This window comes from Suncus etruscus, chromosome 7 (genome assembly GCF_024139225.1).
Source record: "Suncus etruscus isolate mSunEtr1 chromosome 7, mSunEtr1.pri.cur, whole genome shotgun sequence".
Lineage (NCBI taxonomy): Eukaryota > Metazoa > Chordata > Mammalia > Eulipotyphla > Soricidae > Suncus > Suncus etruscus.
Window position 1 is genome coordinate 68616734 of NC_064854.1, and position 17169 is coordinate 68633902.

The 17169-nt window shown below is 39.5% G+C and overlaps 1 protein-coding gene across 1 annotated transcript in view; it reads right to left on the bottom strand.

Annotated features, from left to right (window-relative positions):
• Positions 1-16918, bottom strand: part of RIMS1 (regulating synaptic membrane exocytosis 1) — a 577010-nt gene extending 560092 nt beyond the window's left edge. The window contains exon 1 of the mRNA XM_049776802.1: positions 16725-16918. Coding sequence (XP_049632759.1) covers positions 16725-16888 — 164 coding nt within the window. The 5' untranslated portion in view covers positions 16889-16918. The remainder of the gene's footprint in view (positions 1-16724) is intronic.
• Between the last annotated feature and the right edge of the window lie 251 nt (positions 16919-17169).

The window sequence follows — 17169 nt, forward strand, 5'->3', positions numbered from 1 at the left end:
AGGAAGGAAGGAAGGAAGGAAGGAAGGAAGGAAGGAAGGAAGGAAGGAAGGGAGGAAGGGAGGAAGGGAGGAAGGGAGGAAGGGAGGAAGGGAGGAAGGGAGGGAGGGAGGGAGGGAGGGAGGGAGGGAGGGAGGGAGGATAGATAATAATGTTATTGACAAAAATGAGATTAGGGAAAAGAATGATATTTAAGCAAAAAGTCGAGAAATTAGAGCTGAAGCAGGCAGGTCTAAAGGTACCTTAACATTGCTAATTCAAGTTTAATCACCAGCACCCCAGAGGTCCCTCAAGCACTACCAAAAGTGATTCTGAATGTAGAATCAGGAGTAAGCCCTGAATACCACTGGGCGTGGCCCCTAAACAAAATAAAACAAAACTGAAAGTCAAGAAATTGTTGATGAGGGCCAGAGAGACATAACAGGGTAGGACATTTGCTCTGCAAGCAGCCAAACAGAGATGGACTCGTTCGATTTCAGCATCCCATATGGTTCCCCTTCCCCCAGTCTGCCAGGAGCAATTCCTGAGTGCAGAACCAGGAATAATGCCTGAGTGCTGCTGGGTGTGCCCCCCCCAAAAAAAAATTGTTGATGAGTTACAATCAGTTTTTGTTTGTTTGTTTGGGGGCCACATCTGGAGACACTCAGTTTACTATGGGCTATAACTCAGAAATCACTCCTGGCTTAGTAGACCATATGAGACGCCTGGGGATCAAACCATGGTCCATCTGAATCAGCCATGTGCAAGGCAATACTACACTATAGCTCAGCTCAGGGTTACAATCAGTTTGAATTACTCAAATATTCAAGAAAAAATATTTCACAGTTATATAATCCATAATTTTGTAAAATACTATGACTTTTTAATTTGGTTTGAAGTCATTACCATATAAGTATGAATGAAACCATGAATTTCACTGATATTAATCAGAAACTACATATCAAAGAGTAGAGTCCATGGGAAAGACAAAACTGGAAATTCAAGAGGAAATAATTAGAACTATTAACCAGAAGACAAATTAGAAAAAATAAAATAGAATTTCAGGAATAAGGAACATATTATATATGTGTGTACTTTTGGTTTTTGTTTCTTTGTTTTGGGACCACCCCTTACAGAGACTAGGGCTTACTCTTGGATCTGGGCTCAGGATCATTCCTGGTTATACTCAACAGATCATTTGCGTGTTAGGGATTTAACCATGGTTACCATATGAAAAGCAAGTGCCATAGACACTGTACTATTCCTCTGGCATATGTATACTGACATATTTTAATTGGTACTATGTTATCAGGTAAAGTATCTGCTACTTGTGGCCTAAGACTCATGTGTGGCATGTGTGTGCATATGCATATGTTTTAATCACTTGTGGACCTCAAATTCTGAAATCGTGCTGCCTTAAACAAGGGTTTAAGTCCCCGTTCAGGCACCCAAATGTTGGGGGCTAAACAACAAATTTGTTGGGACTAAGCAATCCCCAAGAATAAAGGTAGTCCAACATCTAAATATTAAATGAGAGAGATAGAGAGTCTGGCGCTAGGGACACACCTAGAGCAAGCCAAACACTGCTCAACTAGCAGCAACAGCAGCAGCAGCAGGTGCACAGTTAAGCAGGCAGTCAGGCAAGCAGGGAGGCAGGTTCTCTCCAGACTTGATTCTCTGCTAAATCAAGCTGGCAGGTAGGCAAGCAGGAGCCCCTCAGCCCCCAGGCCAGCAGGTCCCCTCAGACCAACAGGCAGCTGGCTCCCTTTAGAACTGTCCCACCAACCTTATAGAGGCTTGGTCTACCTGCCCCAAGGCAGCAAGCAGTTTACAGTTAGGGGAAGTCAGTTAACTGGGTTAACAGCTATATTTAAATAACACAACAATGTGGCATAAGATGTTTGTCAAGTGATTTAAAGTAGCTTTAAGGTAATTTGGTATTTTTTATTTTAAGATTACCGATCAAAAGAAGAAAATAAATACCAGTAAGAGCTATAAAGAGATCTCAAAGGGATAGATAGAGCATATGCCTTGAGTATAAAAGGCTCCAAATCTGATGACTGGCGTAGCATGTCTCCCCTGAGCACTGTAGAGTGCAACCCTTTAGATATTCTAGGACTGCTGTGGGTAGCCCCAGGTTGCAGCACTGCCAGGGGACTACTGATGAGAATAGATCCCAGAACCCTGAATATCACGGGCAAGACACCAAATAGCTGATTATATATTGTTAAAAAAATTGTTTGAGTAAGTCAATAAAAACCTGAGTTTCTCAAGTCTAGAGAGATTTCTAGACTGAAAATAAACATCCAGTCTAGCAAATTCAGTCAGACACTCCTTCAATGTGTACTGTACTAATTTCCATTTGTGAACATGCATTTCTTGCATGAGAGTACATTTAATTTTAGAAAACAAATTGTATTAAATATTTCTATAAGAATATAGATATATGGGGCCGGGCGGTGGCGCTAATGGTAAGGTGCCTGCCTTGCCTGCGCTAGCCTCGGACGGACCGCGGTTCGATCCCCCGGCGTCCCATATGGTCCCCCAAGCCAGGAGCAACTTCTGAGTGCATAGCCAGGAGTAACCCCTGAGCATCACCGGGTGTGGCCCAAAACCCCCCCCCCCAAAAAAAAAGAATATAGATATAATGTTTTTAATTCAAATGTCTTCTCTATGTAAATAGAATGGCTTTTTATTGTTATTTCATTTAGGTTCCATACCAGGCTGTGCTAAGGGGTTACTCCTGGCCTTGTGCTCAGAGATCACCATTGACAGTCTTCAAAGGTCAGTATGAGATGCCAAGGATCAAACCTGGATCTGTGGTGTGCAAGGTCAATATCCCTCCAAGTGTACTATCATACCACTTCCATAATGGCATTTCTCAGACAACTGCCTAATTTAAATGAAAAATTCAAGTAATATAAAATTGGAGCTGGTTAACCCAAGTTCGATCACGAGGATTTCATATGGTCCCCCAAGCCTGCCAGGAATGATTTCTGAGAGCAAAGTCAGGAATGACCCCTGAGTGCCATCAGGTGTGGCCCAAAAACAAAAGAAATATAAAGTATGTAATATATAATTAGGTAGCAAGATACTAGATAAAAGTATCATCTTGGCCCAGAAGATAGCACAGCGGCATTTGCCTTGCAAGCAGCCAATCCAGGACCAAAGGTGGTTGGTTCAAATCCTGGTGTCCCATATGGTCCCCTGTGCCTGCCAGGAGCTATTTCTGAGCAGACAGCCAGGAGTAACCCCTGAGCACCACCGGATGTGGCCCAAAAACAAACAAACAAACAAAAAGTATCATCTTGGGGTCTAAAGCAATCACACCACAGGTAGGGCATTTGCTTTGTACGTGGCTGACCCAGGTTTGATCTCTGCCACCCTGGTCCCAAAACACAGAACAAACAAACAAAATGCATATATATATATATATATATATATATATATATATATATATATGTATATATATATGTATATATGTATGTATAAACACATATGTCATATGATCTATATGTCATCTTAGTTCATTATGGTCCTTTACATTAGCTAGTATTTTGAGGGCTGGAGCGGAGGCACAAAGAGTAAGACGTCTACCTTGCCTGAGCTAGCCTAGGACAGACCACAGTTCTAGCCTCCCATATAGTCCACAAGCCAGGAGCGATTTCTGAGAGCATAGGCAGGAGTAATCCCTGAGCGTCCGTGGATATGGACCAAAAAACAAACAAACAAACAAATACATAAATAAGCTAGTATTTTATATAAGTGCATTATTTTTTCAAATTATATGATTTATTTAAACTTCGTAAAAATAACAAACTACAGAATTGAAAAATATGTTTAAATCAGGGGCCAGAGAGATAGCACAGTGGTAGGGAGTTTGCATTGCACATGGCAGACCCAGGATGGACCTGGGTTCGATTCCCAGCATCCCATATGGTCCCCCAACCCAGGGCACTGAACACTGACATAATGCACTATTAAAAATAAAAAGGAAGAATTTTTATAAAATCTTCTATAGAGTTGCAATTCATAGCTACTAATATTTTAAAATACCTTGATATTTAAATTTTAACTTGGCCATAAAATGCATAAAGATGAAAGTCTATAAAAGAGAACGCTTCATTCTCAGCAAAAAACTTTCTATTTCAGACAGAGACAACACAAAACAAGCGAATTATAGGTCGATTATCTAATAAACACAGATATAAAGATCCTCAACAAAATACTAGTAAGTAGTATCCAACAATTCACAAAGGTCTTATATCATGAACAAGAAGAATTCATTCCAGGGGTGCAAGAATCATTTAAAATAAAAATAATCAATCAATATAGTATACCATATAAATAAGTATAAAATTAATATAATCATAGCAGTAGATATAGAATAAGCATTTGGCAAGATCCAACATCCATTCATTATAATTACTCACAATAAAATGGGAATTAAAAGAACTTTCCTTAATATAGCTAACGCCATTACCGTAAGCTCATTGCAAACATAATTAAAATCATAAGCTCATTGCAAACATTGTATTCACTGGGGAAAACCTAAAAGCCTTTCCTCTAAACAGGCACAAATTAAGGTTGGCCACTCTAATCACTTCTATTCAATATAATACTAGAAGTACTTGCCATAGCAATTAGTCAAGAAAAAGATATCAAGGGTATCCACAAAAGAAAGGAAGAAGTCTTTCACTGTTTGCAGATGACATGATATTATATGTAGAAAATCCTAAAGACTTTGAATTTATCAAAAAGCACAATATGTTAATGTGGTAACATGGCAGGCTACAAAATTAATATGCAAAAATCCATGGCTTTTCTAAAATTATGAAAGAGAAGAAAGAAGTATTTTTTAAAATTACATTCACAATTGTGCCTGAGAAAATAAAGTACCCTGGAATTAACTACAGAGTTGAAAGACCTATACAAAGTAAACTATAAAACACTGTTTCAAGGTATAAAGGAAAATGCAGGAAATGGAAACATATCCCCTGCTCATGGATTAGGAGGATTAACATAATAAAAATGGCAATATTTACCAATACATTACATAGATTTAATGCAATCCCTATTATGTCATAATCCCTCATGACATATTTCAAAGAAATAGATCAAAACACTCTAGAAACTCATATGGATAAATAAAGCTGAACTAATAGCTAAAGCAGTCCTTGAGAAAAGAAGTTAGGAGGCATCACTTTCCCCAATTTCAAAAATGCAACATAAATTGGTCATAATTAAAACAACACTGTAGTGGAATACAGACAGACCCTCAGATCAGTGGAATAGATTTGAATATCCTGAGACAGAACCTCAAGTATACGACCAATTAATCTTTGATGAAGTGTAAGAATAAGAAGTGGAGAAAGGAAAGTCTCTTCGACAAGTGGAAAACTGATCAGCAAAGAAGTGTTCTCAGACCACTCTTCAACACCACGCACTAAGGTAAAATAAAAATGGATTATAGACCTTGCTTGATAAAATATATAAAACCATAAGTTTCATAGAAGAAAATTAGGTAGGAAAAATAGGTAGAACTGTCCATGACTTTAAAGCTTAAGATATCTTCAAAGATGAAACACCATTGAAGAAGCAGTAGAAGCAAAGATAAACAAATGGGATTACATTCAACTAAGAAGCTTGTGTATATCAAAGGAAATACTAAGATAAAAGACTGTTCAAGGAGGAATAAGAGAAACAATTAATCCAATGCTCATCTGCTATAAAAAGCACTGACAGAGGGACCGGAGCAATAGCACAATGATACGGTGTTTGCCTTGCACACGCCCAACACAGGATAGACCCTGATTTGAATCCTGGCATCCCATATGGTTCCTTTAGCCTGCCAGGAGCGAGTTTTTAATGCAGAGCCAGGAGTAACTCCTGAGTGCCACCAGGTATGACCCCCCCCCCCAAAAAAAAGCACTGACAGAAATAACAGAAAAAGACAACTAAACCCATTCAAAAACAAGGAGAAGAGATGAACACAAACAAACTTCCCCAATGACAAAATTCAGATGACCAAAAGGCATATGAAAAAATGCTCTACATCACTAATTATGAGGGAGACACAAATCAAAACAACAATGAAATATCATGCCATACTACAGAGAATGGCACACATCAAAAAGAGCAAGTACATTCAGTGGGGAGTTTTATTCACTGTTGGTGAAAATATCAACTAGTCCAGACTTTTTGGAAACAATATGGACATTCCTCAAAAGAACTAGAACTTGAGCTCCCAGAAGACCTAGCAACACTGCTACTTAAGAAATATCCCTAGCAGCCAAAAACTACAATGTAAAAATGTCCTCTGCACTCCTCTGTTCATGGCAGCACAATTGACAGTAGCCAGAATCTGGAAAATACCCAAGTGTCAAGGGACAAATAAGTGATTAAAGAAACAGTATTGCATGTACACAATGTAATACTAAGTAACTGTTAGGAATAATGAGGTTATGAAATTTGCTTATACAAGGGTAGATATAAAGAATTTAAGCTCAACATAATTCTATGACATAGAATGATTACATTCTTTTTGGTGATATGAAATAAATATTGTATTATGATATTCAAAGACAATAGAGATGAGGACCAGGAGGAAGTCAATAGTAGGAAACTTGCCACAAGTAGGCGGGGAGTACAATCAGGGCAGAGGAGGAATCACTGTGACAGTTATAGTGGGAAATGATCCCTCTGGTCAAGAACTGGTGGCTAAAAGATAGAGTGATGTGTATGATATGTGTATGGTATGCGTATGATACCTTTTCAGTATCGGGAGGCATCACTTTCCCCAATTTCAAAACTGCAACATAAATTGGTCATAATTAAAACAACACTGTAGTGGAATACAGACAGACCCTCAGATCAGTGGAATAGATTTGAATATCCTGAGACAGAACCTCAAGTATACGACCAATTAATCTTTGATGAAGTGTAAGAATAAGAAGTGAAGAAAGGAAAGTGTCTTCGACGAGTGGAAAACTGAACAGCAAAGAAGTGTTCTCAGACCACTCTTCAACACCATGCACTAAGGTAAAATAAAAATGGTTTATAGACCTTGCTTGATATTGCAAACTACAGTGTCTAGAAGAAAAATAGTGGTAAAGAAAGAAAGAGAATAGCTGCCATAGAGACAGGAAGGAAGGCAGAAGGGCATGGGACGAGACAAGAAAAATACTGGGAATACTGATGACAGGAAATGTGGTCTGGTAAAGTGTTGGATATTGTATGACTAAAATTCTATCACAAACAAATTTGTAACTATGTGTCTTATGGTAATTCAATTAAAGAATTTATTTGAGGGGCCAACGGGATAGCACAGTGACTGATACAGGACAAATTGTGGTCCGACACCCCCAGCATCCCATATGGTCCCCCAAGCCAGATGCGATTTCTGAGCAAATAGCCAGGAGTAACCCCTTAGCATCACTGGGTGTGGCCCAAAAAAAAAAAAAAAAGAATGTATTTGAAAATAAAAATATGTATAGCAGCAATAAATAAATATGCTAAAAACATTCCATTAACTTAAGATTTTCAAGAACCTGTCTATAGCTTCCTTGCATTAACTGAAGGTTTAAATTGAAAGTTTTGCGGCAAGAGAAACAAAATTTATGAAGAGTAAAATAACCATTTATCTTTCAGATTAACACTCAAAATTGAGAGAAAGGGGTATTACCCATAATTACAGCATGAGATGGGCATGTTGAATTTATTTATGTTGTTTGAAGACATATCAGTGGTGTTGAGGGTTGGTTCCTCACTCTGAGCTCAGGGATCACTTCTGGCAGTCCTTGGGGAAACAATATAGGATGCCAGAGACTGAACCTAGTTCAGTCACATGCAAACCAAATATGCTTTACCCACTATATTCTCTGAACCCCAACATGTTGATGCTAATTACAGAAATTTTTACAAAATCCAACAGCTACAAACAATTTACTTTGCCAATGCATGATGAACCAATGAAGAAAATACTATTCAGCAATAAAGAAAGATGACTCTTATGATTTGCAATGTCCTTGATGGAGTGAAGGAAACAGAGAAATATGGCATAATGAAATTATATTCATATGTTGTATATAGGAAAAAGACTGATGAACTAAATCAGACAATATACACCTTTAGATTATAAGATTATTGGCTACAGGAAGGGAAATATGAAAACTGAGGAGCTGAGAGGGTAGAAAGGCCTTTATATCAAAACAAAGGGTTTTTCAAAAATGTACATTTAAAAGCCCTCTGAAATCAACGCAACAGCATTTTTTGTTTTTGTTTTGGGCAATATCTGGCAGTTTTACTCCTGGCTTTGCACTCTGTAGGCTCTGGGACCATATCTGATGTGGGGGATTAAATCCTAGTCATTGTCTACAAGTGGCAAAAACCTTATTTACTGTACTATCTCTCTGCTTCTCTGAAAAATACTATAAAAGGACACAAAGGAAATACTAAAAGGGTTATGTAAAATGCCTTGCATGAAGTGAAACCAGGTTTGATATCCAAAACTATATGACTATCTGGGTATAAATCCTATTTCGTTAATTATTAAAAGAAACAATTATCGGGCTGGAGAAATAGAACAGTAGGTTAGATGACTGCACTGCACACAGCCAACCCAGGTTTGATTCAGGCATCCATCTAGTCCCCAGCCTGCCAGGAGTGATTCCTGAGTACATAATAATAATAATTCCTGAACATTGTAAGGAGTGTCCCAATCCCACCACCCCATCTCACAAAAATAAGAAATGAAATTATGTATTAAATCGAATACACATTCTATTGGTATGTTTCTTCATTTATTTTATAGTAAAGTTTTCATGGAATTACTTTGATTTAATTCCTCATTTTTAAATTCAGGTTGCAATTTTAGCTACTAGAATTTTATCATTTGGGCCACATTGTTCTAAAAGCTTTTATGACCTGCATACTGAGAAAGAAAAAAGGATATTCAAAGGGGTAATATAACTTCAGATCAAACCCTAGACTAGTTTGACATTTTATCTTTTTTTCCCAGTCCTTACTTGAAAGCAACAGCCTTGGCCATACTGCTAACACAATACAATTGATAGACCCTTCTACAATAACTTATATCTGGGATCCCAAATTGCAGCAATAACTGTAGCAGGAAAAGATGATCTAAAGATTTTCTACAGTTTTATCAAAATGATTATAATAGCACTTTTCATTGCTGCAGGATTTGGGGGAGAAGGGCTGGAGGGATTAGACCATACAGAGCAGTGCTCAGGACTAAATTCTGACTCTGTACACTGGGATAAGTCCTGGTGGTGCTAGGAATAAAACTGGGGTTGCTTGAATACAAGGCAAAGCTAAAGTCTTATACATTAGAGAGTCAGTTATCAACTTCAGTTTATATGTAAAAATGAAGGTTGAATGCATGAGTTCTGTTGTCCACAAAGCTCTATCCTACTTCGGGGATGTTAACACTCTTTCTGGTGCTCAAAATAAATTTTGATTTATTCATGTATTTATCTTTGTGTGTACTTTTTATTAGGACCTGGTAATTTAGGATAAATTATTTTTATTTTTTTATAATGACTTAGACAATATATCTAAACCATACAAAAGTGAATGGCATTGGTGTACAAAGTTACTGCAATTAAAGTGATGAGGACTAAACCTAAATCAAACTAGAAGAGGAGGTTCGTTCATCATTCAAAATGAATGAATGCCTGATTCCAATTTTAAAAACTGAAATAACAGTTTTATTGTTTGTTGGTTTGTTTTTTTGGTTTGTAAGTTCTACCTAGTTGTGATATAGGATTACTCCTGGCTCTGGGATCAGACTCTCACTCTGGACGGTGTCCAGGGAACCATTGTGTCCAGGGAACCATTTGGTGTTGCCAGGCCACAAATCTGGATAAACACAACCTTACCTCTTGTGTAATCTCTCTGGCTCAATTGAATTATTGTTAAATTGTCTATAATATGAATTGGTTTTTTTTTTCCAGTGAGGGGATCAAGCCCAGGTCTCATGCATACAAAACTCCCTACTTTACCAAAAAGAGCCACAAACTAAATTTAGCTAGTCAAAATTGACTTAGACACTTAGTTAGGAATAGACTACATACACAGTTTACCATGATAGCAGGGACATGAAGTAACCTCAAAATCAAAGAGAAAGATGATGTTCAGGAATTACAGAAACTTAGGACCAAAAGATCAAGTCACCAAAAAAAGCCTCAGGCACAGGTGGGATTAAAGAGTAAACTACACTGCCAGAACAGGAGACTGGGGTTCCTGAGAGCAGATGGAAAATGCCACTAGGCATGTAAATTTCTTCTCTTGTTCGTTTAAAGTTTTCTTCTCTGAACTCCAGGATCAAATGTCAAGAGCAAGGGATGAGGAGGAAAGAACCAAGCTAGTCCTGGGAATTCAGTAATATTAGAAAATGAATTAAACACAAGACAGGATGGACTTCTCATAACAATGTAGGATTTCTCATAACTACATTAGCACAAGGTGGAGTAAAGTAACCAGCCAAATATCTAATGTACAGGTCACATGTAGTCATCTTCTGCAAACTAAGCACATAGCAAACTACACCCCTCATGGCTAGATATTCTCAAAAGTAAAATTATGGAAGAATGCTTAAGATTCGAATTCAATATAAAAGAGACTGGGGTTCTATTATTCTAATTTCCTTGTGCTTCAAGCAAATATATTTCAATTGTTGAAATTGACTGTCATATACACTAGTCATATCACAGAAAAAATGTAAAAAGATGCTTAAATATATAAAAGCTCCAAAAATATATACATATAAAAGCATCCTTAAAGATAAGAGAAATAGAATGTATTAACATTACAATACATGATAAACAGCCTCATTTACCTTTTGTGTGTGTGTGTGTGTGTGTGTGTGTGTGTGTGTGTGTGTGTGTGTGGTTTTTGGGTCACACCCGGCAGTGCTCAAGGGTTATTTCTGGCTCCATGCTCAGAAACGGCTCCTGGCAGGCACGGGGGACCTTATGGGATACCGGGATTCGAACCGATGACCTTCTGCACGAAAGGCAAATGCCTTAGCTCCATGTTATCTCTCCGGCCCCAGCCTCATTTACCTTTATAAGTATAGAAAATATTCCAGAAATGCATTTTGATATCTTTCTAAGAAGATTACTGCAGGTTTAGCACAAATAACTCTCCTCATTTAGCAAGTTAAGCACATAACACTTCCAAGACTGTGTTTCAAGTCAGCAGTAGCACATATAGCCACACTGGTTTCTATCTATAATCTAGTTTAGATTAAACAACCTACTTACTTCAATGATGTCCCTTTTAATTAAAAAATATAGACAAAAAATTTAAAGTCAAAGCAAGTTGGCATAAATGTGAACTAATGGTTCACTATGTCTTACTCTCCATTCTCTTTAATAAATTCTCACATCTTTCATTTTTTATCTATCTCTTTTATGTGCTTTCTCTGAGTATTGCAATCTTAGGATATTGTGCATATACACTAAGTTATTGTTGAATAACGGGATTCTGAAAGGAGATAAAGTGATACACATGATAACCCTTCATTAATAATAGTGCAAACCACAATGCTAAAAAGGGGATAAAGATAGAAAGAGCCAGAAGAGAGAAGAATAAGAGAAAGTTAAATGTCTGCCCAGAGGCGTACAGGGGGTAAGGTGGTGGGAAATTGGAGGCTTTGGTGACAGGAAAGGTGCACTGATGAAGAGTGGTGTACATTGACTAAAACTCAACCATGAAACTGTAAATGAAGTCATTAAAAAAAACTCCAAAGATTTCACTTAACCTTACCAAGAATTTAATCCTCTCAATTAAGAACTTGAATTAGACTGAGAGAAGCAAAGTTTTCTCCCATTCTTTTCCAGCTAACAACTACACACCTGCTTTTGCTTGAGCCTCCATCCATCTCTTACAATTTGCCATTTTCTTTTTTCACACACTCACTTCAGTAATATTTAAGATATGTTTGGGTATAAGATATGAAATTTTGGGGGCCAGAGAGGTGAGGCCTTGCATGCAGAAGGTCAGTGGTTCAAATCCCAGCATCCCATATGGTTCCCCAAGCCTACCAGGAGCAATTTCTGAGCATAGAGCCAGGAGAAACCCCTGAACTCTGCCGGTGTGACCCAAAAACCAAAAACAAAAGAGAAAAAATATGAAATTTTTACAACCCAATGAACACATGCAACCTACATTAACAGAAACTTTATTCACACTACTGTCCTCAGAGTTGGCCTACTATATTATTTCTTTCTTTTTCTAGTCGTTAATAGGCATATCTCACCTAAAAATTATGCCTACATTTCTGTCCACAGTGTTATAATTATTTAGATAAATCGTAGAAAGAAAACCTGAAATGTAAATTCTCCTGTATTCTTTATTCTCTCATGAAATTAAATACCATGAATGCCTGAAAACTTAACACTTGGTCTTTATTTGGAAAGGTAAAGGGCCAGAGGATAAGTTCACTGACTAAGCACATGCTTTTCATCTGAATGCTTGGGCTCAATCCTTGGCACAGCCTGATATCCTCAAATATCACAGAAAGTAACTATGGATCAAAGTCAAAGTAGTAGCCCCCACAAAAAAGCAGCAAAAAAGAAGTTAAATACCCTATAAAACATCCATATCAAGAATTAGAGTTATAAGGGAAATAGACTATCATAAAATTCCCATTTAATTTTCTTGGCTACATTTACACAGTAAGGAACAACTAGTACAAGAACCCAAATTTTGCTTGGGTCCAAAGTTCATAATCATTTCTCTATACTATAATGTCTTTTATTATCTTTGAATGGGAACCAATTTTGCTTCCCAAATTTGCCAGAAAAACCTATGAAGAGAGATGAATAAACTCCAGATTCTGCCTTTAATTTTGGGAGTTGGTATAATCTTTTTCCAAACTACTTCTGTGAAATCAAGGAAGAAAAATAAATTTAGAAAAAATGAGAATGAAATAGAAGCTACTTGAGAGGGCCTTTAGCATGTGGGGAAATATTTAGAATAATAAATCTGGTTTTAATCCTAGATGACAATGCTATGCAAGTCTTTAGTGTATTAAGAAATATTTATGTGGATGGTAAGAACGTGAGGTTTATTTGGCATTACTTACCTTCCACACAAGCTTTTGTGAAAAATATATACATAATATTTACCTTGAGCACTGTTTACCCATTTTGTATTTAACTCAATAACAAACTAGGTAAATGTCGAACATATACTAGGTGTTTATTAAATGTTCAGATATTATTTTACATTCCTAGCCTCAAACATCCCTCTAACTCTGAACTTTTTCTGCTTTAACTATTTTGCACTAATTTTCTCCATAAAGTTTTATAAAAAGTGAATAAAATTTTCTATCTAATGCTATGTTCTATAATTTGTCTCAGCTAATGTAGTTTTCAACTCATGAAATATACTTACTTATTACTCATTGATAAAGTTATATTTTAAAAAGCCTCCAGAATACAAACACGCACACATACACACACACCCCAAATCTTAAAAACCGTACTAAGCTAAAGCAGATGAATAACTTATCTGCACATAATTATATAAGTAAAAATTGTTTGTGGGAGTCAGCCATTCTAGTGATATATAAATGGTATTTAAAATGAATATAATTTTACAAGTAAAATGAATTGATTTTTGAATAAAATACATAAGTTTTGAAGGAAACTCTTTGTCTTAAACTGAAGGTAACTTCATATTAAATTTATGTATATTTAAAGAAATTGCTGAGCTCAAATCCAAGTAGTAATTTAAGATAAAACCTGATGAAACTATAGAAATAAAATTTTAATTCATATTTTATCATATGTTTTTGACATAGTCACCCATCTGTTTTTGTTCCATACACTGTTAAAATAGAGTATACACAAGAATTAGCTTGGATAACTGTTCTGCCATGAAGCTAAAATGAATTTTTAATCTCATTGGTCTCTTATCTAAACCTTAGCACTGTAGGTATATTATGAAAATAATTTCTCAATTTGAGAGTCTGCTATAATTCTGTAGAATTCTCTCAAATTCTGCCAACAAAACTGACTCTGCCAAGCAGCACTATGCTGGATTGGTAGGGATGGGGGATAAAAAGGAAACTATGGGCAGTAGTTGATGGATATAATATTTTTATGTTATTTTCTGCTAAAATATGAAGTGAAGATTAAATAAAGCAGCGAAACACTCAAATAAAAAAAGAAAATAATTTCTCAGATTTATAAGAAGGACCATACATTACCACAAAACTTAGTGATTTAACAACTATTGCAAAATCCTTTAAAAAGTATCCTTTTTTCCAAACTGTATGCAAAGTTTAGAAAAAGTCACCACCTATGACTGTATAATTAAGTTCTTGCACATATATTTCATTGTAATAGTCCTTAGAATCTGCAGATTTTTAGACATGAAGTACCCGCAAGAAAAATAGACCACTATTCCACAATTGGGACAATATGATGTGCTTACATGGCAGCAAACTGTGATTCCAAAGCACTCACCAATCTGCCACTGCACAAAGGCCAAGAAAGAGGCAAGGAGGCTGATTGATAAAGTTAATGCAGTGGTCCAGGATTTAGAAGACTGTTGTGTAACAGCATCATACACTGCAATGTGTTGTGAATGCTTGCAATAAAGGAACAATATCTGCATGCCAGAGGAACACAGTTACAGGAACAGCTGTGTAAAAGATGCTGTAAGTATGAGCAATTGGCCTGTGCATTTTCATTTTCCATAGAACTCCATGCAATTTTATGTGCTATTCTTAAGCAGTTAGCAGCTTTGTGATTCACTCCTAAAATTCACCCTTCACCCACTTAATATTCCTCACTCTCCATCATCCCTGAAAGAAAAAGGCATGCCAGCCACTGTTTGCACTGTGCCTCCCTCTTCCTACAGAATCCCTGGCTAGCAGCAGCCCTCATTTCCACTGGCTGCTAGAGGCCTCCATCCACCCGACACCTGCAGCAACACTAAAAGAGACAGGAGAAAATTTTTTTAATCCTGAATTGCATAAAAGATGCCCAGGACAGGTGGTAGGGACCAAAACCAGTGAGGACAAAACGACTGACATTCAGACAGACAAACAGCAGCACCAGCAGACACCATCCATTACTTCCAAACTCAGAAGAGGGGAAGCCTGCAGCACTAGGGACCTCAGTGTTCCAGTAGGACATCAAATAAACAAGGTTTCTGCCTCTCTCAAGCTAGTAGGCTTAAGAGTATTTGGGTTTTGGATGAGCAGGAGCAGGGAACACAAAACCTGCTGATCTTTATAGAACCAGGCCGCTCAGGCCTGTCTGAGTTTACAATGAAAAGGGCAGGAATGACTGTATCCTACTCTTTGGCTAAGGCCTGGTTCCCACTGCTCCCCTATTGGTGACAATAACACTAGTGAGACCCACCCGTCTGTGAATGCCACCAATCTCCTGTAGGTGCTGCTGCACTGAGTGGAAGATGAAGAAACCTTCCATCTTCTGTGGCAGCATCTTCTCCTTAGGAAGCATGGCTGGAAGGCCTGTTGGGAATGTGTCTTGCATCTGACTATCACCCCTATTCCCTCCCCCACCTTCAGCTTTGCTGTCAGTTAACTCCAGATGCAACAGGTTCCTTGGGTTCCAAATGCAGATCCTCTGCCCCAATGAACACAACTTGGGGCCTAATAAAGGTACCAAAAAATGAGTTTCTTTGTCCTCATTCCTGAGTTGAAAACTTTCTTGAATTCCTGGAGCCTTCCCAAGGGTGAAGGCAGGGTGAAGGATCCCTTTCATCTCTGCTCTAGGGTGGTAGCTAAAGAGCAAGCAAAGCCCACTTTGAACGCCAGCATATTGTAGAGTTTCTGGGGAGGGGGGGCTCACACACTCCTGCAGCAGTAGCAATGCTCCCTTATCCTACCCTATCCTAGCAATGCACTGGATAGAGATCTCTTGAATAGGTGACGGATTTTAATGGGAGGTGGGGCGAAAACAGTCTCTAAATGGTCCATCTCCTATAGTGCTGCTTCCCCGGGGAAATGGACATCCCCAGAGGTCTCCAGGAAAACGGTAAAGAGGAAAGTCTTGTATTCTGGCCAGAGTCCTTATCAGCTTCTTCCATTATTAAAAACTTTGCATTGCCAAAGGCATCAGAGACAAGGCAGAAAATATGTCTTCACAAAGGTATTCCGTGCAGAAGAGTCAAAGGTTAGAGAAAGAGAAACTGGGGAGGGGAGGCCGGTAACCAAAGATGGCAACTGCCACACCCCCGGAGCCCCCAAAATGACCCAACCTCGCTCTGTGTACAGGAATGAACACTAGCAATGAGCATTCTTCTTTTCTCAAAAATTGGCATCCTTTCTTGGAGTCACCCCAACCTGCTACTAAACAACTCCAAGAAGAGGAGCTACAGACAAGCACCCTGAGCCTTCTTTCCACCTCCCGGGCTCTCCACTCACCTGCTGCCATAGAACCTGCAGAGTCCAGGATCCCTCCCCTGGGGATGGGCGCTCTCGGTCCAGCTTCTCCTCCTCCTCCTCCTCCTCCCCTGGGCACCCCATCTGGCCCTGCAGCCCAATCAATCCCCAGACTCGCCAGCATCGTCTCCCACCCCAGGCCCCCAACACCCCAGCTCCTCAGCTCCAGCACCGCGCCTCCCCGCCACCCACCCCACCCCACCCCACCCCAGGCCGGGCCCCGAACCCGCACATCCCCCACCCGCGGGGCCACCGGGGTGGGCGAGCAGGGCAGGGACCGAGCGCGGCGGCCGGGCTTACTTGAGCATAGCTTCTTCTTTCTCCTCTTCCTCCTTCTGCCGGTCCATCACTGCCATGATGATGCTCCTCTCCTCCTCGGTCAGGTGGCTCAGGTCGGGCAGCTCTTGCATGGGGGGAGGCACCGTGGGTGGCCGGGGACCGCGGGGCCCCACCGCCGAGGACATCTTGCGGGTCGCCCCGGCCCGGTCCCTGTCCCCCGGGAGTCGGGGCTTTCCCGACCGCTGGGCGCCCGGCTGCAGCGCCCCTGCCACCGCTCGCTGGCTCGCTCGCTCACAGCCGAGCCCTCCGGGCAGCAGCGGAGCCCGGGCGAGCGCGGCCCTGGCCGCTCATGGCTCTGCGCCTCCGCCCAGCCCGGGCGCTGCTGCTTCGTCGTGGCCCTCCCTAGCGAGGCTCGGGGCCGCCCGGCAGCCTCCCGCCAGCGCCCGCCAGCTCGGCCGCGGGGGCG